The sequence below is a fragment of the Neoarius graeffei genome, chromosome 3 (assembly GCF_027579695.1).
Source record: "Neoarius graeffei isolate fNeoGra1 chromosome 3, fNeoGra1.pri, whole genome shotgun sequence".
Classification (NCBI taxonomy): Eukaryota; Metazoa; Chordata; class Actinopteri; order Siluriformes; family Ariidae; genus Neoarius; species Neoarius graeffei.
This window is the reverse complement of record NC_083571.1, coordinates 88,127,246-88,153,333: the sequence shown is the minus strand read 5'-3', so window position 1 is coordinate 88,153,333 and position 26,088 is coordinate 88,127,246. Positions and strand designations below refer to the sequence as shown.

Below are 26,088 nucleotides of genomic sequence, written 5' to 3'. Positions count from 1 at the left end.
CACAATTATTGGCACCCTGGTTAAGATGTGTTAAAAGCCTTAAAATAAATTCAATTTTTATTGCAGAAGTATAATCTCACACTGAAAATTGTAGAAAAATGTAACCCTTAACTCAAGTGAATTTAAAAAAAAATCCCTCACTAAGAAATAATTATTTTTCAAAAAATCACCTGTGGGGCGGCACGGTGGTGTAGTGGTTAGTGCTGTCGCCTCACAGCAAGAAGGTCCGGGTTCGAGCCCCGTGGCCGGCGAGGGCCTTTCTGTGCGGAGTTTGCATGTTCTCCCCGTGTCCGCGTGGGTTTCCTCCGGGTGCTCCGGTTTCCCCCACAGTCCAAAGACATGCAGGTTAGGTTAACTGGTGACTCTAAATTGACCATAGGTGTGAATGTGAGTGTGAATGGTTATCTGTGTCTATGTGTCAGCCCTGTGATGACCTGGCGACTTGTCCAGGGTGTACCCCGCCTCTCGCCCATAGTCAGCTGGGATAGGCTCCAGCTTGCCTGCGACCCTGTAGAACAGGATAAAGCGGCTAGAGATAATGAGATGAGATGAGATAAATGTAATTGAAGCATTTCTGTCATTTCTACTGTAGTTTATAAAGTTGATCAGAGTATCTAGGAACCTTTAATTAGTAATTCATCACATCCTGTTTCCCTGGGGTATAAACATGATGTGACACAGAGGCCTATTTCTCTTATCCACTCTTCAACATGGGAAAGACAAGAGAACACACCATTCAAGTGAGGCAGATGTGTGTCAACCTTCATAAGTCAGGCAATGGCTACAAGAAAATAGCCGCTCGCCTACACCTGCCCATATCTACAGTCAGAGGAATCATCAAGAAGTTTAAAACAACTGGAACAGTGGCAAACAAGCCTGGATGAGGATGTAAGTTTATCTTGCCACCATGCACAGTGAGGAGGATGGTAAGAGAAGTAAAAAGTTCTCCAAAGCTCACTGTTGGAGAATTGCATCAAAGAGTAGCATCTTGGGGTCACAAAGTCTCCATAACAACCATCAGGCGCTATCTACATGCCAACAAGCTGTTTGGGAGGCATGCACGGAAAAAGCCTTTTCTCACTTACAAGCATAAACATAAACGTCTGGAGTTCGCTAAGCGGTACTGGGACTTCAGCTGGGACCGTGTGCTTTGGTCAGATGAGACCAAGATAGAGCTTTTTGGCAACAAACACTCTAATACATCACAAAAGATGAGTATGCGGAAAAGCACCTCACGCCCACTGTGAAGTATGGGGGAGGATCGGTGATGCTGTGGTCTTGTTTCTCTTCCGAAGGCCCCGGGAACCGTGTTAGGGTGCATGGCATCATGAACTCTTTGAAATACCAGGACATTTTAAATCAAAATCTGGTGGCCTCTGCCTGAAAGCTGAAGATGGGTTGTCACTGGGTCTTTCAGCAAGATAATGACCCTAAACATGTGGCAAAATCTACATAAAAATGGTTCACCAGCCACAAAATCAAGCTCCTCCCATGGCCATCTCAGTCCCCAGACCTCAACCCAATTGAAAACCTGTGGGGTGAGCTGAAGAGGAGAGTGCATAGGAGAGGACCCAGGACTCTGGATGATTTAGAGAGATTGTGCAAAGAGGAATGGTCGAATATCCCTCTCTCTGTATTCTCCCATCTTATGAAATGTTATAGGAGAATATTAAGTGCTGTCTTGTTGGCAAAAGGGAGTTGTACAAAGTATTAACATCAGGGGTGCCAATAATTGTGGCACACATGATTTCATGTAAAATAATTATTTCTTAATGTGGGATTTTTTTCCCACTGAATAAATGCACTTGAATTAAAGGTTGGATTTTTCTCTTTTTTTGCACTGTTGTCCTATCTTATTTTAAAAAAAATGAATTTATTAGAAGCCTAAGAACATATCTTAACAAGGGGTGCCAATAATTGTGGAAGGCGCGATAGATAGATAGATAGATAGATAGATAGATAGATAGATAGATAGATAGATAGATAGATAGAGTCAAAAGGTTTTCTTCAGTTACTGAGATAAGGTTACAGCTAGATTTCGGTGTCGCATCAACTAATTAATTATACCATTAATTAACTGCATCAGTAATTATCAGTAAACGGGGCTCACAAAAAAAATAGTAAAACAACCTGAACACACACTGCTATGAATTCAGAGGTGTGACCCCATGCTGCTATTTCTGTGTGTGGTGTGTTTGAGACCTGTTTTTCATTTTCGTCCTCCAGCTGCAGGCGTTCCTGGATGCAGCTCCTAGCTTGCAGAAAGGCCTTCCTCTGGGCACGCTCGGTATGGACTCGAACAAATACCCCCGACAGGTTCACACCAATCAGCAGCACTGCGTTTGCCACCAGCTACAAACACACAAAGGAAATGGGAAGTGGAAGGAAACCAGAAATCCCTGAGGAAACCCACATGGACACAGGAAGAGCATTTGAAACTCTGCACAAACACTAACCTGAGCTCATACAATAGCATATACAGTAGCATAACATAAACTCACATACTCAATAGCTTCTTAGGGCATTGCTTCAAGTTGCTTTGGTGATGTTAAAAGGGTAAGGAGTTTCGCACACTATTTTAAAAAAAGAAAATATACATTATTATACACGTATATGTTCCATTGTTTTCCAACTTAATCTTATCGACCTTTCTATGGAATTGTCTAAAAGAGAAAAGTCATGAACACAATCAGTGTTATATGGTGAGTTAAATACTTCTGTTTTTAAAACAGTCAATAATCCATCCATCCATCCATCCATTATCTGTAGCTGCTTATCCTGTTCTACAGGGTCGCAGGCAAGCTGGAGGCTATCCCAGCTGACTACGGGCGAAAGGCGGGGTACACCCTGGACAAGTCACCAGGTCATCACAGGGCTGACACATAGACACAGACAACCATTCGCACTCACATTCACACCTACGGTCAATTTAGAGTCACCAATTAGCCTAATCTGCATGCCTTTGGACTGTGGGGGAAACCGGAGCACCCAGAGGAAACCCACGCGGAGAGCATGCAAACTCCACACACAAAGGCCCTTGCCGGCCGCTGGGATCAAACCCAGGACCTTCTTCTTGTGTGAGGCGACAGTGCTAACCACTACATCACCGTGCCGCCCCACAGTCAATAATATACATGAAAAATAAATATTTATTCCTTGAATTATTCCTACGTTTCTCACTCACTGCCCTTTTTAATTTGAAACATCTCACTTTACCTGAAATGTGTTTAGTCATTTATCTACTTCCTCTTCTACTCACGCCTCTTCCTCATCCCCTTGCCATTTTTATGATCATGAAGGGTGTGTCCAAACCTCTCCAGGCATTAGACTTGTCCAGGGGGTTTGAGGCCGATAGAGGCTTTGCACCATCACGTGACCACCATAGCAATGGTAACTACGCCGCCATGACACTGGGCACGCTTGTAGTGCTTCATTCAGACGAGTTAGTGGTTATTGATCAGTATGGGAAGGTTTTGCTGCATTTTGGATGTGCAAATCGTTTTGAATGAAACAAAGACATCAGATTTTTTAATTTACCAAAAGTAATTCATCATCAGGGGAAAAAAATAGAGAGATTTCTAAACGTAGAAGGGGAAAATGGGGGAAAAACATTCAGCGGGACTCTGTGTCAAACAGAGAGGTCAAAAACCCGATGGTATGCTCACTTCATTTCCACAAAGGTAAGAATAAAAAAAAAATTATTTCACAACTGCAGCGCGGTGCTCATTCTTATACAATGAAGTGGACATGAACGTCAACACAGCGGCTCGGCACAGCCTAACGTTCACTGAGACTTAAAAAGTGCATTTACATTCGGGGATCCTTCAGAGCGCATTGTGCATGCACTTGGGACCCAGTCATTATGGGAAACACCTGATGCTGATTTGAGCACAATGAGCACGCACATATAAGGACACTCTTTTCACAGAGACTTTGCAAAGTATTCTGTCAGGTATGCAGCAGTAGACAGATCTATGTGCAGGAAAAGTGTTGTGTTTATTAGCAGGCATGATATTTACAAAAACACAAATGAAACCGAAAGCAGAGTCATAAACATGGCTAGAAACAAACATGACAGTGATAATGGTAATACTTCACAAAGCCTCTGTGTCCTTATATGTGCGTGCTGATTGCGCTCAAATCACCATCAGGTGTTTCCCATAATGGCTGGGTCCTGTGAGCGATCGTGGCCACTCCAGCGTGTGAAGGCATGACGGTCAAGTGTTTGCCTGCTGTGTGAACACAACTTTTACGACGCCTGTATATCGCCATGCATTGTCACCAAAACACCTCATTTTCATCGATAACCCATCGCAAAGCATCGTGAGCTGTAGTATGTCCATAGCTTTATGCTCATGTTCACTTCACTGTATAAGAATGAGCACCTTGCTGCACTTTATATGTTTGCAAACCATTTTTCCCTTCTACGTTTAAAAATGTCTCTAGTTTTTTCCCCCTGATGATGAATTACTTTTGGTAAATTAAAAATCTGATGTCTTTATTTCGTTCAAAATGATTTACACATCCAAAAATGCAGCAAAACCTTCCCATACTGATCAATAACAACTAACTCATCTGAATGAAGCACTACAAGCGTGCCCCCTGTCATGGTGGCGTAGTTACCGTTGCTATGGAGGTCATATGACGGTGCAAAGCCTCTATACTGATAGTTTATGAAGACTAGAGCAATCAACCATGTCAGTGTGGACCATCCTGCTAATCAGGCTGGAATTTCAACAGGGTCTGGATTACTCCATGCCCTCATTAAGGTCAGCATCATTTTAAGATGACACAAAAACAGCTTACAAATGTCATAACATCATAAACTCATGGCATTGTTTTTTTTTCAATACATCCTTTGCAATACCTTGACAGTCTCTCATAACAGGTTTTCATTTTGTAGTGTTGTGGATTTTCAGGGCGGAATTGTAAAGTGTAGTTTTGTGAGATAAACGACTGTTTGCCTGTATCTGTATGAAGCGTGGTGCTTTAATAATGCCATTATTAACAATAAGCTCGACGTCATATGTGTGTCAGCCTGGGAAAGTCCACCAGATGCTACCACTAAATATATTCTGAAAACTTTACTTTTACTTAATAACCTTAACATCTTTAACAACATAAAAATGCTGCTAACCTTGCCTTGGCTTTCTGTAGAGATCACGTTCAGTAAATAAGGAGCCAGTTTAACAAATGAGGCTGTAAAAAAATGGTCATTCTAAGCGTGAACAGTAACCAGTCAAGTTAAATGCCTTAACTGACATTTATGTTAGGTAATAAGAATAGAGAGCCAGATGTTGGTGCTAGTTTACCAGGCAGTTAAGGGGTTAGTTACAGCATATCTCCAGACTGATTCGACCCTACTCACCACCCAGGTGATCCACTACCAGATCCACTACCAGATCCACTACCAGATCCCTACGTTGCTAGTCGCCTGGCCCCTCCTCCTCTCTGCTCTTGCCCAGCCCACTCAAGACTGCTGTCTGTCCTGGTTCCCCGTTGGTGGAATGACCGTCCCATTGAGGTCAGAACTGCAGACTCCCTGATCATCTTCAAGTGCAGACAGAAGACCCACCACTTCAGGCTACACCTCTCCCCTGCTTCCCTGCTCAATGTGTAATCCCGTGTCTTGTGTCAATGTGTAAACCCAATGTGTCTTGACCAACCCAGGTTGTATACTGTCTAGCCTAGTCATGATGACTTAGTGTTAGCTGTTGGGGTTTTATTTTTCTCTATGTTGTAGTTTAGTTTATTTTAGTTTCCTGAGTTCGCCACACGGCATGGTGGTGTAGTGGTTAGCGCTGTCACCTCACAGCAAGAAGGTCCGGGTTCAAGCCCCGTGGCCGGCGAGGGCCTTTCTGTGTGGAGTTTGCATGTTCTCCCCGTGTCTGCGTGGGTTTCCTCCGGGTGCTCCAGTTTCCCCCACAGTCCAAAGACATGCAGGTTAGGCTAATTGGTGGCTCTAAATTGACTGTAGGTGTGAATGTGAGAGTGAATGGTTGTTTGTCTCTGTGTCAGCCCTGTGATGACCTGGTGACTTGTCCAGGGCATACCCTGCCTCCCGCCCATAGTCAGCTGGGATAGGCTCCAGCTTGCCTGCGACCCTGTAGAACAGGATAAGCGGCTACAGATGATGGATGGATGGATGGATGGATGGATGGATGGATGGATGGATGGATGGATGGATGGATGGAGTTTGCCACATTCTCACAAATCAAAAAAGTTACTGATTATAAAGAAACAAAATGTGGCAGGAGAAAGGAACAGGACTTACTTCCCAATTGCCAGCTAACCCCTCCATGCTAAAACACGGTAATACAAAGATTACACTGTCAAAAATACACCACAATACACCATAATAACAGCAAATATTTTTAAAAAATTGCACTGGCATGAATCAATGCACATGTTGATGAACAAATATAAGATATATCTAGGCGGCATGGTGGTGTAGTGGTTAGCGCTGTCGCCTCACAGCAAGAAGATTCTGGGTTCGAGCCCCGTGGCCGGCGAGAGCCTTTCTGTACGGAGTTTGCATGTTCTCCCCGTGTCCGTGTGGGTTTCCTCCGGGTGCTCCGGTTTCCCCCACAGTCCAAAGACATGCAGGTTAGGTTAACTGGTGACTCTAAATTGACCGTAGGTGTGAATGTGAGTGTGAATGGTTGTTTGTGTCTATGTGTCAGCCCTGTGATGACCTGGCGACTTGTCCAGGGTGTACCCCGCCTTTCGCCCGTAGTCAGCTGGGATAGGCTCCAGCTTGCCTGCGACCCTGTAGAACAGGATAAAGCGGCTAGAGATAATGAGATGAGAATGAGAAGATATATCTAAAAAATTAAGTCAGACATGACACAATATCAGCACTAGATGGTAAAAGAGGAGGAAAAAAGAGCCAAATAGATAGACATAACAAAGGAAAGCTATCTATTCAAAACCAGACTTGAATGATTTCAATGAATGAACTACATAATGAGAAAAATATGAATCAAACAATATCATTACATTACGTTATCAGCTCTTTATATAGTTTGTCAGCTCGTTTGTATGGTTGGTTTGTTTCCTTGGCTGTTTGCTGAGTGTTGGTACTTCAGTGCAATATTACACAAGGTATTATTCTGTCACTTGTTCAGTTGGCACGAGAACTTTCTTGTTGAGAAGTTCAGCACTTCCTGTACCTGACTTTTGCACTCGTTGTACATCGCTCTGGATAAGAGTGTCTGCTAAATGCCCGTAATTTAATGTAATGGATGTGGATGATGGTGATGATTACTCAGCTGGTGTAGTGATTCCTCATTTTACATCATAAACTTTGTTCCTCTGATATAGCCTGTCTGTGCAGGGTACTCAGGTTAACATTGTTCCAACTCAATTAATATAGAGATCACAATAGCAACTAAGGACGACATATCTAATAATCTGTATTGGTTGCCTTTGATTTTAATAAAATAAAGAATATTATAAAACGCTGAAAGACTGCTGGATGGTTGGGATTTCTAAATAACGTCAATCGATAACCTATGAAAAAAGTTTCAGTTTAGATAGTTTTATCCTTTTGATTATGATTTTGTTTATATGTGCAGTCCTGTGCAAAAGTCTTAGGCACCCTATTTTTTTCATCCAAACTTTGTTATAGATTTCTATTTTATGACTTCTACATTTTCGAGTCAGTACAAAAACATCTAGAGTTCCAAATGTTTGTTTTCCAGCACAAAATTAAATGTTACAGAAAAAAAAAGGTTGTATCGGAGCAGGATATTACATAAGAGACCACTTTTCAGATTAAAAAAGAAAGCATAATGAAGGCGACTGGGGTTTAGTACAAAATTAAGAAGTGAGTGTGACAGTCAAAGTGGAAATGAGAAAGGAAAACACTGCATTCCAGCATAAGAACCTTATCCCATCTGTGAAACATGGTGGTGGTAGTATCATGGTTTGGGCCTGTTTTGATGCATCTGGGCCAGGACGGCTTGCCATCATTGATGGAACAATTAATTCTGAATTATACCAGCAAATTCTAAAGGAAAATATCAGGACATCTGTCCATGAACTGAATCTCAACAGAACGTGGGTCATGCAGCAAGACAATGACCCTAAGCACACAAGTCATTCTACCAAAGAATGGTTAAAGAAGAATAAAGTTAATGTTTTGGAATGGCCAAGTCAAAGTCCTGACCGTAATCCAATCGAAATGTTGTGGAAGGACCTGAAGCGAGCAGTTGATGTGAGGAAACCCACCAACATCCCAGAGTTGAAGCTGTTCTGTACGGAGGAATGGGCTAAAATTCCTCCAAGCCGGTGTGCAGGACTGATCAACAGTTACCGGAAATGTTTAGTTGCAGTTATTGCTGCACAAGGGGGTCACACCAGATACTGAAAGCAAAGGTTCACATACTTTTGCCACTCACAGATATGTAATATTGGATCATTTTCCTCAATAAATAAATGGCCAAGTATAATATTTTTGTCTCATTTGTTTAACTGGGTTCTCTTTATCTACTTTTAGGACTCGTGTGAAAATCTGATGTTGTTTTAGGTCATATTTATGCAGAAATATAGAAAATTCTAAAGGGTTCACAAGCTTTCAAGCACCACTGTCTGTCTGTGTGTATATATATATATATATATATATATATATATATATATATATATATATATATATATATATATAAAATGACATTAAATTAAATCAATAAATGGCAGTTGTTTTAGACAATCAATGTGGAGCTGAATGTCAGTTGAGTTGGAAAAATATATTGTTAAAATTATCATATCATAATAAGTATTATTAAATGCAAGTTTCTCACTTTTATTTATTTATTTAAAGGTTTAGTTACCAGGGACAATGCACATTAATAAAACATTTAAACAAATGTAAATATGCCAGAATTAGCCAGAAGGCTATTTTGCATCTGCTGTCCCTGGACTGATGTTAAAATAATCACCCTAAAAGAACAAAAATTGAAATATAATCAAATAAAACATTTCCAAATAAAAAACTAAATCTGAATTTAAAAAAAAAACTAAAATACATTTACACACAAGCCAACATAAACTCAACACCAAACAATTACTACAAACAAAACCAAGAACAACATTAAGCAACAACAAAAAACATCAACAACATTTATAATACAAGACACAATAAGAAACTAACAAGCCATAAACAAGCAGGACATAGACACCAAACACATAATAAAAAAACATACATAAAAAATAACAGTAATACTAGACAAACTGGCAAGACAACATGACGGATGGCATCAGAAAAACATTGAACATGAACATTTTCATTTTTGGGGGTAACCACACATGCTATAATGCTATGCTTTACTTGTGGTTGAGCAAATTATATCAAATGACTCACAAACTGTTCAGGAAAACCTATAGTTTCCAAATCTGTGTAGTAGGAAATGTCAAAATTTGACGTGAAGTCATCTAAAGGTATTTCTACACAGTGAATAATAAAGCATTGTAATATTTAATACATGCACAGGCTTTAGATTCCTCTCCAATTCCTGCATAAATGGTTATCTAGATAGATAGATAGATAGATAGATAGATAGATAGATAGATAGATAGATAGATAGATAGATAGATAGATAGATAGATAGATAGATAGATAGATACCTTTGATTTTCCCAGTAGTTACTGATCATTCATCGTAGTTTCTGAATAATAGGTCTTGATTAAGTTTTTTTTATTTTGATTGAGGATGTAATCCTAAAATGCAGGATGTAAGAAGAGATCAGCTCATTATCAGTCAGTGTATCCACTTTTCAACTGAAAGCTGGTTATAATTTGTATTTGTTTATAATGAAGTCATCTCCTATCAGGTCTATTGCATGGCTTCATCCCTGATTTAAATTTGTTGCACTTACCCTGGGTGGAGATATTATTATCATCGCCTCTGGCTTGCTCATTAGGGATAAATTTATAAATTCGTACATCTCAACTTCAATTCTAGGATTTATATATTTCTGTAAAGCTGCTTTGTGACAATGTCCATTGTAAAAAGGACAATATAAATAAAATTGAACTGAATTGAATTGAATTAAAGCTATGCTGTTTAATCACAGGTTAATCAAAGGGAGAAATGAACAACTAGGGGGGAAAAAACTGAGTTAATGACACTGTGTGTTTTACTCTGTTATTACTGTATAGTAACCTCAGTAGCTATATAATTTCTCAGAATATCATGCAGGCTGCTTGCGGAAGTGTGCAATCACTATAGACCCTTTTCACGTGACGTCACGACAAACGTGGCCACTATTTTGGACATATACTACCAGTAGTTTACCACAGCCAACATTGAGGAACGGCAGCAGAGAAAGTTTTTACTTTCAGCAAGACTTCCATCATGCCACTATATTGTTGTGCACCTGGATGTAGTAACCATCAACAAACAAGGCAAGGTTTATCATTTTATCGGATCCCGACAGAGAAGATGGATAGCGGCCATTAACAGGAAAGATTGGCAGCCCTCGGCATACCAACGCTTGTGTAGTGACCACTTTGTTGGAGGTAAGACGAATATAATTATCCAGAAAAGGCATTACATTGCTGTTAACATTCTGTGGCGGCGAGTGTGTAACCAAATAGGTTAAAATAACCCATTGTAACCTCTTTGTTCTTCTGTAGTAGCTATTGTTGACTAGCTAATGTCAACAACATAGTAGCTAGTATGTTACTGTAGCAATGTTTACGTTCAGTCATTTGGATGACTGTTAAAACCTTTCAGTCTCAAGTTTTTCCTTTACTGTATTTACTAGTTTACTGTAATTATGATCCGGCAGCTATTTACACCGGATCCAGTGTAAATAGCTGCCGGAGCCAACGTCCGAGGTTCTGGAGCACGCTCCGGAACCTCAGACGTTGGTTCGGGCAGCTATTTACCTGTACAGGGCTTAATTTGAGGGGGAGCAAGCCGGAGCGCGCTCCGGAACCTCGGACGTTGGCTCCGGCAGCTATTTACACTGGATCCGGTGTAAATAGCTGCCGGATCATAATTACAGTAAACTAGTAAATACAGTAAAGGAAAAACTTGAGACTGAAAGGTTTTAACAGTCATCCAAATGACTGAACGTAAACATTGCTACAGTAACATACTAGCTACTATGTTGTTGACATTAGCTAGTGCTAACAGCTAGCTGCTAGTACACTGCTACAAAACACAGACACCGACCCTAATAGTACAGTTCTTGGTCATTGCCTGGTAACAGCAAATTTATAACGGGCCATGTCTCAACAGACTAAGAAGTTATTTCAGTGACATTTAATAACATTTTGTTTATCCTGAGGACCGAAAGTAAATGAAAATGTGAACAAACCTTAGCTGTAATAAGATGGCGATCACCGGCTCCAGGGACGACCCACTGATGTAGGCATGTTACCCAGCCTGACACAAAATATTTGTAGGCATCCAAACTCTTATACGCTTTCAGATCAATACCTGTGTATGGCGATGGGTTTTTAACGACATAGGTATACAGATCATGTGGGCCGAAGTCAGGTAAAGACAAGGGCTTCATGTACTTCCGTACGTCAGTGAACAATCCTGGTGGAAGCAGGTAAACGTCGTTCTCTAAGCCTGCTAACCTCAATTTTTGCAAATACCTCTCCCTCTGCTCGCCCTGTAAATGCCCTACGTCGCTGGATAGTGAAGGTGTTTTCTGCATCTCGCTCCTTTTTCTTTTATGTTTTTCGTTTTTCGCCTTCCTCGCATTCAAACTGATTCGAGCCGAAGTCCACTACATGTCCAAAATGGTGGTCGCATTTACGAAGGTCACGTGACTGAAAAGGTTCTATATTCATTGTAGAAATTACAATGAATCATCGGTCACTTAAAGCCTCAGCTTGTGCTTTGTTAAAAAAAAAATCTCTTGAACGATCAATAGCCATTCAGATATCCATTCTTCCAATCCCATTCACAGACCATCGTAAAAGGATATAAGGCCATTGGACATGGCCTGAGAGATAGAAAGGCATCAAAGCAGAAGACATTCATTATCCCAAGTACTCAGACTGATAGCTCAAATTAAACGGTGTCTTTGATTGCATGAAAGGCTTTAGTTATTGAACAGTTTATCGATTAGGCAGCATCTTATTGACATCCAGCAAAGAGACAGGAAGGTGACTTTCAATTTTACTTTGAATGACTGGGTTTATGGTGGTCCTAGTGGAATATACAGTACCATGCAAAAGTCTTAGGCACCCTATTTTTTTTTTATACAAACTTTGTTATAGATTTCTATTTTATGACTTCTGCATTATCGAGTCAGTACAAAAACATTTTAGAGTTCCAAACGTTCATTTTCCTGCGCAAAATTAAACATTACAGGGGAAAATGTTTGTATCTGAGCAGCATATTACATAAAAGACCACTTTTTAGACTAAAAAAAGAAAACATAATGAAGGCTACTGGGTTTTGGTGCAAAATTAAGAAGCGAATGTGACAGTCACAGTGTCCAGAAGAACTGTGGCTGGTTCTGCAAGATGTTCAGTAAAACCTACAGCTCATTTCCTTATCAAACTGCACTCATTGGACCTGAGACTATAATTTTTTTTTTTTTAAGCAAAGGGTCGTCTCACACCAAATACTGACTTGGTTTCATTTATTATGGCTTACTGCTTACTGTTTATAGTATTTTTTTAATGCTGAAACATTTCATTTCATTATTTTTAAGCCATTTTTGCTCTACAGCATTTCTTTGCATATGCCTAAGACTTGCGCAGTACTGTAGTCCTTTACAAGTAACATCGACATGAATCAAACTGATCTTGTGTCATAAAGTCATGTTTAATATTTCAAACTGAATCTTTCATGAAGTTGAAATGTGTTAAATGCTTTAGCACGACAGGATCCATTCCATTAACTCATTATAATAACTAGATTATTTTCAATACTGAAACATTAATTACTGCGTAAGATCATTGTTTTTTCTTTAATACTGGATGTTCTACTGCAGAGATTAACTCATAAATGCATAACTTAAGAGAGTAGTAATCCTTCACCTATTTTTTCCACCCCAGCCTTTTTTTTTTCACGTTAAGCCCCATTTTCCTTGTATTCTTTGGCATCTTTTTTTTTCCACATTGCATCAACACTGAAATGCCCAAATTGTCCCTGTAAAAACGAGAGATTTAAGCGATTGGCAATATAATATTGTGTGCATTCTATAATGTGTGGCTCTATATGTTTGACAAAGCCTGATGTCTGACAAAATAGCCGTGTACAAGGCTTTCTCCTCCACAATCTGTAAATTATAATGGTGTGAATAAGTGGTTGAGGCTAAGACTGTAATACATGTATAATATTAATTTTCTCAAAAAAAAAACAGGAGTGAAATGATGTTCATTTTGCTACAATATGTCCCCGAGTCTACATTTTAATAGTGGAGGAGTGTGAAATAAAGACGTTAGTGCTTATGAAATTTCTTGGTGCCCGCAGAATTCACAATCAGAGTTGATGAGATTCGTGGCCTGGCATACCACTACATACACCAGGCACCTATTATACCACAGAAATGGGTGTGGCTTTCAATTTTAAGACCCGTGGTCTTGTTACAACATTACAGTGACAACATTTATACATAAACACAACATATACATACATCCAAACATCACCGTGCTGAATTAACTGTCACTAATTATTCATATGTTGAGTGTGATATTGAGTTTTGGCTTCCACAAATAATGAAACATAATTACCTGAGATATTGGTGTGTATTGGTTTAGAGGGTTTAAAGCTTCATGAGGTAGTCACCTGGAATGCTTTTCAATTACCAGTTTTGACGAGGCATAACTGATAATTGAAAAGCATTCCAGGTGTCTACCTCATGAAGCTGGTTAAGATAATGCCAGTAGTGTGTAAAGCGTCATCGAGGTAAACGGCAGGCTTGTAGTACTAGACTCCGACTCATGCCCTAATTTTAAGGACTCGTGACTTGACTTGGACTTGAGCGCTGATGACTCGGACTCATGTGTTAACTGCATTCAGACTCATAAACTGGAGACGAGGACTCTGATTTTTTCTTTACTTTTTGTAACATGCCATAATAATTTGACATAAGATATTTATATCTACATTCATTTTTATACTAATTTTGTGCAAGAGAATACACATTCACCTGTTTATACGTCATGTTCAGGAACAAACTAACGTTTGATGGTGCTACAGTGCCTGGACAGAAGTCCCTAGGATTGTCCGCTTTGCTTAAACAGACTTCTCGTGCAGTGGGAAAAAATGCACTGCTATGTGGTCCATATGTAGAAGAACTATCAAGGAGATGACGGGGACAACCTCGAACTTCAATCGTCATTTGGCAAGACTCCACCCACAGAAGGAAGTGACACGCTATGTTCATTGCTCTGTTGATAGCAGGGCTTGCTTGGTGACTGATGAACTAGCTAGTGTTAACCCTCTCTCATGTTATTTGCCCTGTTGATAGTGGGCGGGGCTTGCTAAGCGATGAACAAGCTTTTTATCTGTAGCCTAGTAACTAAAATGGGGCAGTCGAGCAGTAACATTAGTCCGACACAGTAGCAGAGACACTTTCACATAAAGGCAGCAACAGCCACCGTCAAATGGTGTGGATGGAGTCTTGTTCTCAGACTCGACTCGAAATTTTCTTTAATGACTTGGGCTTGAACACTGGGGACTCGAGACTGGACTCAGACTCGAGGTTTAGTGACTCGACTACAATCCTGGTAAACGGTGGATACTTTGAAGAATCCAAAATATGAAACATATTTTGTCTATCGCATAATTCCACATCTGTTCCATATATCACTTCATAGTTTTGATATCTTCAGTATTGTTCTACAATGTAGAAAATAGTCAAAATGAGTAGGGGTGAACAAACTTTTGACTGCTACTTTATCTACAAAAAAATACAACAAAAAACCTCACCATTCACTTTAACAGGAACACCTGTACAGCTGCTCATTCATGCAATTATCCAATCAGCGAATTCAGTGGCAGCAGTGCAATGTATAAAACCATGCACACAAAAGGTCAAGCGCTTCAGCTAATATATTCCCATCAACTACCAGAATGGGGAAAAATAACTAAGATAACAAACCACTTAAAGTGCTGATGACACGTTTTTGACATCTTTGGCGATGTTTTATAACATAAAAAGTAATTCCCGATGATCCATATATTAATTCACGAAGGCGCCTATTTTACAAGTTATGATAAAAAACGCGGCTATTTGGGCAAATTTGACGGGGCTGCAGCACCCAGGAGACGAAAGAGGAGGAGGAGCTATATGACGTCAGCGAAAGAACCTTCCTCCTAACTTACCAGTTTGTTGTTGATGCGGCAGGTGTTCAGTTTATCATTATTAATATTTTTATTATACATTATTATACATTATTATATATATATATATATATATATATATATATATATATATATAGCTATGGGCGGCACGGTGGTGTAGTGGTTAGCGCTGTCGCCTCACAGCAAGAAGGTCCGGGTTCGATCCCCGTGGCCGGCGAGGGCCTTTCTGTGTGGAGTTTGCATGTTCTCCCCGTGTTCGCGTGGGTTTCCTCCGGGTGCTCCGGTTTCCCCCACAGTCCAAAGACATGCAGGTTAGGTTAACTGGTGACTCTAAATTGACCATAGGTGTGAATGTGAGTGTGAATGGTTGTCTGTGTCTATGTGTCAGCCCTGTGATGACCTGGCAACTTGTCCAGGGTGTACCCTGCCTTTCGCCCGTAGTCAGCTGGGATAGGCTCCAGCTTGCCTGCAACCCTGTAGAACAGGATAAAGCGCCTAGAGATGAGATGAGATATATATATATATATATATATATATAGTTATTATGCCTTCGCGTTGTGTTGCCGGCTTTTGCTCCAAAACCCACAAGGATGGGGTAAGTTTATTCAAGTTTCCCAGAGATCCCGAGCTGCATGCGAAGTGGGTGAGGCAAGTCAGGCGCACTCGTGACAAGTGGGAGCCCTCACCAACATCCGTCCTGTGCTCTGAACACTTCGATTTGGATTGTTTTGACACCCTTCCCAGCTTAAAGGAATCTCTTGGGTGTGCAGTTCAGCACAAACATGTGTTGCTACCATCAGCAGTGCCTACAGTATTCCGGAGGGGGTCTACTAGTAGCTATGCCGAATCCAGCAGTCGCCTGGGACAAGCCGACTCCTCCAAAGACAGTCCTCCTGTCAGAACATGTGTTGAGAAACGACATAAGATAAAGGTACGTAGAGCTATAGAGTGCTCCGACATGATGCTAAAAATAGTAACCATGCGGTCTGCGCGGCCATCTTGGAAGTGACTCGCTCCAGAGCGCTCATAGAGTACACATCATAGAGTACACATTCATGATAATCATAAATGTAATCATAAAGTCGGCGTGATATCAGTCATGTATTTGCTTGTGAAAGCTTGCGGCTTTCATGTAACTGCCGCCTAGCAACGAGAGGCAAAGGGTAAAGAGGGTAGGCTATCATAGATTCTATTCGGAAGAGATCAATACATGATTGCTTAAAAATTAGGTATTTTAACAATTTGCATCTGTTTTGTGATTATCGTGACACTTGTGTGTTATATAGAACTGTACGTCTTATCAGCACATCGAGGATCTTCCACCGGAGGCTTTAGCAAGTACTCGTAGCAACACTACACTTTACCCTTTGCCATGTGTTGTTAGGGAACGGTAGCAAGTACCCCGATGACCGACTTCAAGAATATGTAGAAAAAATTTAGAAATTATACTTTCCAAAAGTCATTTGAGCTTAGTGTATTGCATTTCCATTTATATTGTAGGTTCTTGCTGATGTTTTTGCGGAGAATGACGCAGCTGCTGAATCAGAAGCTGCAGAGTTTGTATGTACTAGTTGTGAACATTCACATTATTATCAATCTCATTTATTTAAAATCAGATAAAATCATGCCATCATGATCACTGCTTAAAGTACCAGTATTTGGTTGTTGAAGAGCTAGCACTAGAGAGTTCACCGGCGTTTTCATGCACCATTTCCATTGAGTAGAACAGCCAGTGAACCGCAGCGTGTTCTTCCGCTGACGTCACAACATGGCCGCGAGCCACGGACCCAGTTTTCTTGCGCTGTGCAATTAAAAGTTGGATATTCGCGTAACAACAGCTTCTTTTCACGTAATTATAACAGAAATCTAACATGTTTGCCATGTTGTATAGTTTATTTAAGAAATTGCATAGAGTCATGTTCGTGTCATCAGCACTTTAAAGCAGGACGTATGCTACATATGAGCCTGTTTTATGAGTTATAAAGAGGTCTTTCTTAGGTCCTCCCAGGCCAAGTCTGGAGAAACGCCACATGTCGATATTCAAACAATCGATTCGCAGTCGGGAGATAAATCTAACAGAAGAATCAGAGACTTAAACAGCAAAAACAGACATATATAGAACAGGAATTAAAAATCCTGGAGGATAGACTCAATCAAAAATTCACTACAGAAATTCATCTGGAACTGAAAAAGGGGAAGATGTGTTCGGTCAGGTTAAAGAGAAACTATAATGTACTGTATAGTTTACAAAAAATTATCTGCTCCTCAAAACATGATTTCATTGCTTACACTGTAATTAATTTAAACAGCAATGTAATTTATTGGCTTGAATTATGAGTGACTGTGATCCATTGGTCTATTCAGTAGCGTTATTTACTCTCACAAGGATGTTGGCACTGACTAGTATTAAATTAATTTGATTAACCAGTATGTGGTGGTGTAGTGCCGTGGGTAATGTTGTGGCCTCGCACTTCCAGACTCCTCGGTTCGATCCTGAGCTTGGTTGACTGCATGGAGTTTGCTCTTTTTTCCCAGGGCTTTGAATATACGTGATCAAATCATGTTGGCTGTACAAGAACTAACTGTTTTTGGAACCAATATTATTATTATAGCCGGGTTCTTGCCCGAACTGATAATCGCATCGTCAGTTTTTCTTTGGCTAATTACACACAAGGTACGTCACCACACTTGCCAGACCAGTTGGGGGTTAGATGCCTTGCTCGAGGGCACTTGAGCCAATCCTGCTGGTTCAGGGGATCGAACCAGTGACCTTTTGAAATATTTTCCTTCAACATAAATTCATATCTTACACTTAAACTACTAACTTACTCATTGACTTACCATTACGTACTACATTAGTTACAAAGGGTTTCAGGAAACCCTATCATTAAAGAAACTTCTTATGAATGATATACCCACACCCTGGTCAGGTGACATTTTACCATACATCCATCCATTATCTGTAGCCACTTATGCTGTTCTACAGGGTCGCGGGCAAGCTGGAGCCTATCCCAGCTGAGTATGGACAAGTCACTATATCATCAAAGGGCTGACACACAGAGACAAACAACCATTCACAATCACACCGATGATCAATTTAGAGCCACCAATTAGCCTAACCTGCATGTCTTTGGACTGTGGGGGAAACTGGAGCACCCGGAGGAAACCCATGCAGACACTGGGAGAACATGCAAACTCCACACAGAAAGGCCCTCGCCGGCCTCGAACCCAGGACCTTCTTGCTGTGAGGCGATATTGCTAACCACTACACCGCCCAAATCATACTCGTGAAAGTTATAATCCAAAGCGTAACAGTATGTGTCTTTCTGTCGATGTGCTAATCTAACCTTTGTAATACTTTATATGAATTAAATGGGGGGTGGATAGTTCCAAGGGGAAATCGGAGGAAACCCACGCAGACACAGGGAGAACATGCAAACTCCACAAAGAAAGGCCCTTGCCGGCTGCTGGGCTCAAACCCATGACCTTCTTGCTGTGAGGTGACAGCGCTAACCACTACACCACCGTGCCGCCCATGAGGTTTTACAACCCCGATTCCAAAAAAGTTGGGACAAAGTACAAATTGTAAATAAAAACGGAATGCAATGATGTGGAAGTTTCAAAATTCCATATTTTATTCAGAATAGAACATAGATGACATATCAAATGTTTAAACTGAGAAAATGTATCATTTAAAGAGAAAAATTAGGTGATTTTAAATTTCATGACAACAACACATCTCAAAAAAGTTGGGACAAGGCCATGTTTACCACTGTGAGACATCCCCTTTTCTCTTTACAACAGTCTGTAAACATCTGGGGACTGAGGATACAAGTTGCTCAAGTTTAGGGATAGGAATGTTAACCCATTCTTGTCTAATGTAGGATTCTAGTTGCTCAACTGTCTTAGGTCTTTTTTGTCGTATCTTCCGTTTTATGATGCGCCAAATGTTTTCTATGGGTGAAAGATCTGGACTGCAGGCTGGCCAGTTCAGTACCCGGACCCTTCTTCTACGCAGCCATGATGCTGTAATTGATGCAGTATGTGGTTTGGCATTGTCATGTTGGAAAATGCAAGGTCTTTCCTGAAAGAGACGTCGTCTGGATGGGAGCATATGTTGCTCTAGAACCTGGATATACCTTTCAGCATTGATGGTGTCTTTCCAGATGTGTAAGCTGCCCATGCCACACGCACTAATGCAACCCCATACCATCAGAGATGCAGGCTTCTGAACTGAGCACCGATAACAACTTGGGTCGTCCTTCTCCTCTTTAGTCCGAATGACACGGAGTCCCTGATTTCCATAAAGAACTTCAAATTTTGATTCATCTGACCACAGAACAGTTTTCCACTTTGCCACAGTCCATTTTAAATGAGCCTTGGCCCAGAGAAGACGTCTGCGCTTCTGGATCATGTTTAGATACGGCTTCTTCTTTGAACTATAGAGTTTTAGCTGGCAACGGCGGATGGCACGGTGAATTGTGTTCACAGATAATGTTCTCTGGAAATATTCCTGAGCCCAGTTTGTGATTTCCAATACAGAAGCATGCCTGTATGTGATGCAGTGCCGTCTAAGGGCCCGAAGATCACGGGCACCCAGTATGGTTTTCCGGCCTTGACCCTTACGCACAGAGATTCTTCCAGATTCTCTGAATCTTTTGATGATATTATGCACTGTAGATGATGATATGTTCAAACTCTTTGCAATTTTACACTGTCGAACTCCTTTCTGATATTGCTCCACTATTTGTCGGCGCAGAATTAGGGGGATTGGTGATCCTCTTCCCATCTTTACTTCTGAGAGCCGCTGCCACTCCAAGATGCTCTTTTTATACCCAGTCATGTTAATGACCTATTGCCAATTGACCTGATGAGTTGCAATTTGGTCCTCCAGCTGTTCCTTTTTTGTACCTTTAACTTTTCCAGCCTCTTATTGACCCTGTCCCAACTTTTTTGAGATGTGTTGCTGTCATGAAATTTCAAATGAGCCAATATTTGGCATGAAATTTCAAAATGTCTCACTTTCGACATTTGATATGTTGTCTATGTTCTATTGTGAATACAATATCAGTTTTTGAGATTTGTAAATTATTGCATTCCGTTTTAATTACAATTTGTACTTTGTCCCAACTTTTTTGGAATCGGAGTTGTACAATTCAATGTTTTTTGGATAGATGTAAGAAACGTAGGTACATCTCAAATAGTATAGACGTTCATAAACTCCTAGAAAAACAAGGTAAAAAAATATACATGAATGCTATGAGCTTGGGGAGTCATCCGTTATACAGTATGATGCCTCAGGTAAAAGATACCAGATATCAGTTTAGAAGAATGTCAATTAAGAAATCTAAAATAAACACGCAGCATTTTATGAGCTCTTTTGTGAACCGCCTAATTTTTAGATACAGTTTAGTTTTTCATTAGAAGTTGTATTTAATATATATTATTATTATTATTATTAGTTATCACTGAGGGCGGCATAGTGGTGTAGTGGTTAGCGCTGTCGCCTCACAGTAAGAAGGTCCTGGGTTCGAGCCCAGCGGCCAGTGAGGGCCTTTCTGTGTGGAGTTTGCATGTTCTCCGCGTGGGTTTCCTCTGGGTGCTCCGGTTTCCCCTACAGTCCAAAGACATGCAGGTTAGGTTAACTGGTGACTCTAAATTGACCGTAGGTGTGAGTGTGAATGGTTGTTTGTCTCTGTATCAGCCCTGCGATGACCTGGTGACTTGTCCAGGGTGTACCCCGCCTCTCACCCGTAGTCAGATGGGATAGGCTCCAGCTTGCCTGCAACCCTGTAGAACAGGATAAGCGGCTACAGATAATGGATGGATGGGATGGATGGATAGTTATCATTGATCTCATGTTGTATTATATTACTTGTACTTTTGTATTTCTAAATTAGTTTGTACGTTGGTTTTATATTTTTTTATTATTCTGTTTTTTTCTGTCCTTTTTTAGTTTTATATTTTCATTGTAACCTAGGATATGTGTTTTTATCTTACGCAATAAAAACATCATTATTATTATTATTATTATTCAACTCTCAAGTTTCAGTGACGCTATGCCAGCTGTCGCCTCAGATTCCTGTTCACGGCTGATGTAAACGGACCCTGGTGTAGTTTTCTGCTCTTTTAGCCTATATGTTGGAAGGTTTGAGGTGTTGTGCATTTCGAGATGCTTTTCTGCTGACCGTAGCTGGAAAGAGTGATCAGTGATTGAGTTGATATAGCCTTCCTGTCAGTTTGACCTCTCACATCAACAAGGAGTATGCACCTGCAGAACTGCCTCTCTCTGGATTTTTTTTTTTTTTCTTCTCCGCTCTAGACTGGATACTCAAATACTCAAGCCGACCTTCTGGTACCAGCAAGGGTTACAGAGATCACACTTTTCCCCATTCTGATGTTGATGAAGCTTCATTACTAGAAGCTCTTGACCTGTATCTGCATGATTTTATGCACTGGCTGATTGGATGAATGCATGAGAAAAGAAAGTATGTTTCTTATTCATTTAAATTGATAAAATATAATTTCAGTCGTCAGCTCGAATTTGTACAGGGCTCAATAGGGCAAAATAACAGTAAATAACTTGTACAGTTGTGAATAAACATTGCAGTGTAGAATCATCTTTTTCTGCAAGTCTACAGTGGCATGCAAAAGTTTGGGCACCCTTGCTGAAAATGTCTGTTACTGTGAATAGTTAAGTGAGCAGAAGATGAACTGATCACCAAAAGGCATAAGGGTAAAGATGACACATTTCTTTAATATTTTCTGCAATATTGCATTTTTATTTCCATCATTTACAGGCATAAAATACCAAAAAATGAAAAGGTCCTGAAGCAAAAGTTTGGGCACCTGGCATGGTCAGTACTTATGGCCCTTTTCCACTACCCTTTTTCAGCTCACTTCAGCTCACTTCAGCCCGACACGGCTCGCGTTTCGACTACCTCAGAACAGCACGACTCAGCTCGCTTCAGCCCTGCTCAGCCCCCAAAACTCGCACGGTTTTGGAGTAGGGCTGAAGCGAGCCAAACCGAGCCGAGTGAGGCTGGGGGCGTGAGCAGACACTCCCCTGTGCACTGATTGGTGAGGAGGTGTGTCCTCACATGCCCACACACGCCCCGCGAGTACGCTGGGATCTGTAAACACCATAAACCCGGAAGAAGAAGAATTACGAATTACGAGAATTTCTGAAGCCTTATGCGCCTCGTCTCATCTATACGCTCTTGCCAGTATCTGTTGGCGTTGTCGGTGACAACAAGCCACACCACCAAGACCAGCAACACTAACGACTCCATGTCCTCCATGTTTATTGTTTACTATCCGGGTCGTGAGACTACCGCTTAAAAGATCACTGATGTCACTGTTTGCGCCGCCTAACGACATCATGTGACGTCCACCCACTTTCGCTAACTCCACCCAATGTGTCCACCCACTTCCAGCCAGCACGGTTCAGCGCGGTTGTAGTCGAAATGCAACTCCAACAGCCCCACTCAGCTCGACTCAGCCCAACTCAGCACGGCACGGCTCAGCCCAACTCAGCCGCGTTGGTAGTGGAAAAGCGGCATTAGTAACACCCCCTTTGGCAAGTATCACAGCTTGTAAACACGTTTTGTAGCCAGCTAATAATCTTTCAGTTCTTACCTGGGGGATTTTCGCGCATTCGTCCTTGCAAAAGGCTTCCAGTTCTACAAGTTTCTTGGGCTGTCTTGCATGCACTGCTCTTTTGAGATCTATCCACAGATTTTCAATGATGTCAGGGGACTGTGAGGGCCAGGGCAAAACCTTCGGCTTGTGCCTCTTGAGGTATTCCATTGTAGATTTTGAGGTGTGTTTTGGATCATCGTCTTATTGTAGGACCCATCCTCTTTTTAACTTCAACTTTTTTACAGATAGTGTGATGTTTGCTTCCAGAGTTTGCTGGTATTTATTCGAATCCATGCTTCCCTCAACCAATGAAATGTGCCCTGTGCCACTGGCTGCAACACAACTCCAAAGCATGACCGATCCACACCCATGCTTCAGAGTTGGAGAGGTGTTCTTTTCCTGGAATTTGGCACCCTTTTTTCTCCAAATATACCTTTGTACATTGTGGACGAAAAGTTCTATTTTGATTTAATCAGTCCACAGGACTTGTTTCTGAAAGGGTGGCATGGTGGTGTAGTGGTTAGCACGGTCGCCTCACACCAAGAAGGTTCCGGGTTCGAACCCAGCGGCCGGAGAGGGCCTTTCTGTGTGGGGTTTGCATGTTCTCCCCGTGTCTGCGTGGGTTTCCTCCAGGTGCTCCGGTTTCCCCCACAATCCAAAGACATGCAGTTAGGTTGACATGGGGCAGCCTTGGGCTGAGGTGCCCTTGAGCAAGGTACTGAACCCCTGACTGCTCCCCGGGCGCTCTGGGCTGCTCGCTGCTCTGGGTGTGTGCGTGTGTTCACTGCTTCAGATGGGTTAAATGCAGAGGATGAATTTCACTGTGCTTGAAGTGTGCATGTGATGAATAAAGGTTTAAGAAAAAATAAAATGCATCAGGCTCGCTTAGATGTTCATTTGCAAACTTCAGACACTGAATTTTGTGGCTCAGACACAGGAAAGGTTTTCTTCTGATGACTCTGTCATGAAGGTCATATTTGTTCAGGTGTCGCTGCATAGTAGAACAGTGCACCACCACTCCAGGGTCTGCTAAATGTTTCTGAAGGTCTTTTGCAGTCAAACAGGGGTTTTTATTTGCCTTTCTAGCAATCCAACGAGCAGTTCTTTCAGAAAGTTTTCTTCATCTTCCAGACCTCACCTTGATCTCCACTGTTTCTGTTAACTGCCATTTCTTAATAACATCACAATCTGAGGAAACAGCTACCTGAAAACACTTTGCTATGTTCTTGTAGCCTTCTCCTGCTTTGTGAGCATCAATTATTTTATTTTTCAGAACGCTAGGGAGTTGCTTAGAGGAGCCCATGGCTGTTGATTTTAGGGACAAGTTTGAGGAGTCAGAGAATTTATACAGCTTTGAAATCTGCATGGGTGGCACGGTGGTGTAGTGGTTAGCGCTGTCGCCTCACAGCAAGAAGGTCCGGGTTCGAGCCCCGTGGCCGGCGAGCCCCGTGGCCTTTCTGTGCGGAGTTTGCATGTTCTCCCCGTGGGTTTCCTCCGGGTGCTCCAGTTTCCCCCACAGTCCTAAGACATGCAGGTTAGGTTAACTGGTGGCTCTAAATTGACCGTAGGTGTGAATGTGAGTGTGAATGGTTGCCTGTGTCTATGTGTCAGCCCTGTGATGACCTGGCGACTTGTCCAGGGTGTACCCCGCCTTTCACCCGTAGTCAGCTGGGATAGGCTCCAGCTTGCCTGCGACCCTGTAGAACAGGATAAAGCGGCTAGAGATAATGAGATGAGATGAGATGAAATCTGCATCATCTGACCTTTCCTAACGAAGAATTTGAACAGGCCACAGCTCAATAAGCTAATTAAGGTCTGGAACCTTGGTAAAAGTTACCTGAGAACTCAAATGTATTGGGGTGCCCAAACTTTCGCATGGCGTTCCTTTTCTTTTTTCACTCTCCAATTGTACAAAGCAAAAATAAAACGCAAATCTTTCATAAAACGCTGAAAAGAAATGTCCCGTCTTTACCCTTATGCCTTTTGGTGATCAGTTCATCTTCTGCTCACTTAACTATTCACAGTAACAGACATTTTCAGCAAGGGTGCCCAAACTTTTGCATGCCACTGTACTTGTGCCCACTCCTGGCATGAGACTCGATCCTTCCGCCTGTCATTGGTGTTATGCGCGTGCGGCGCAGACACGTGCTGTAAACAACGCAACGTGGAGTGTTCAGTTCTCCACAGCAGCAGCCAACACATCTGGTAACTTCTAAACACCTATGGGAAATCAGCACACTATGCTGAAAATGACCGGAACAAACAAACCATGAAACGTCTTACCGGACTCCAGACGCGCGGTCTGAGGGCAGTTAGAGACGTGGCGGTCACGATAAAATGGGACGCGGCGACCAGGACGCCGAACACGACGGCTAAGACAGTCCGCACCGGCAGCAGGGAGTAAGCGACGAATGTGACGAGCATGAGCTGCCAGACACCTTGCTCAGGTGCGACTCGGGCCGTGTCGGGTCCGTGTGCGCCGCCGCCGCGCGCGCCTTGCTGCGTCCCAGGCCCGAGAGCGAGCGGAAACGGGCAGCAGAGCAGCGCGAACGTGAAGCTGAAGAGCAGCGCGAGCCTGGCGATCTGCTGCAGCTGCGTCACCTGCAGGTACTTGACGTTGGTGACGATGAAGAGCGAGGTGAAGATGACGCAGTGCACCGGGTGCGAGCCCTTGGAGACGGTGAAGCGCGAGCCAGCGGACAGCAGCTCGACCAGCGCGAGCGCGGACGCAGCGAGGATGAGCACGGCCAGCGCTTTCAGCGTCGCGGTCTGCTCGAGTTTCAGGTTGTACTTCTGAAAAAGGCTCTCGAGCTCTTTGCACTCGAACTCATCCTCGCAAGGAATCCCCGCAAGTGGCGTCCTGGCCAAGCGCCTCTTTCTGCGCCGCGCGTGGATTCGAGAAACCGGCACTTCCTCCATAGCGGGGCCATTCATCCGACCTGCTTCCTCAGCACATCTGTGCGCATCAGGAAAATCTACACTCACTGTCCCGTAGTAGTCTCATTCATCCAGCTCTGACGTGCCGCACGCGCTGCCGCTGTCTGACCACGAGCCGTCTGGCGCGCGGTGAGAATAAAAGCCCGGAGCGCGCGCACGAGCCCGCTCGCTCGCTCACCCGCCCGGCAGCAGCAGCAGCCCGCCTCCGCTTTTCTTCTCACTCCCCCCTC

The 26,088-nt window shown here is 42.2% G+C and overlaps 1 protein-coding gene across 1 annotated transcript in view; it reads right to left on the bottom strand.

Moving 5' to 3' along the window:
• Positions 1–25,855, bottom strand: part of adcy1a (adenylate cyclase 1a) — a 112,330-nt gene extending 86,475 nt beyond the window's left edge. The window contains exons 1-2 of the mRNA XM_060917612.1: positions 25,205–25,855; positions 2,203–2,352 (exon numbers count right to left, since the gene is read on the bottom strand). Coding sequence (XP_060773595.1) covers positions 2,203–2,352; positions 25,205–25,855 — 801 coding nt within the window. The remainder of the gene's footprint in view (positions 1–2,202; positions 2,353–25,204) is intronic.
• Between the last annotated feature and the right edge of the window lie 233 nt (positions 25,856–26,088).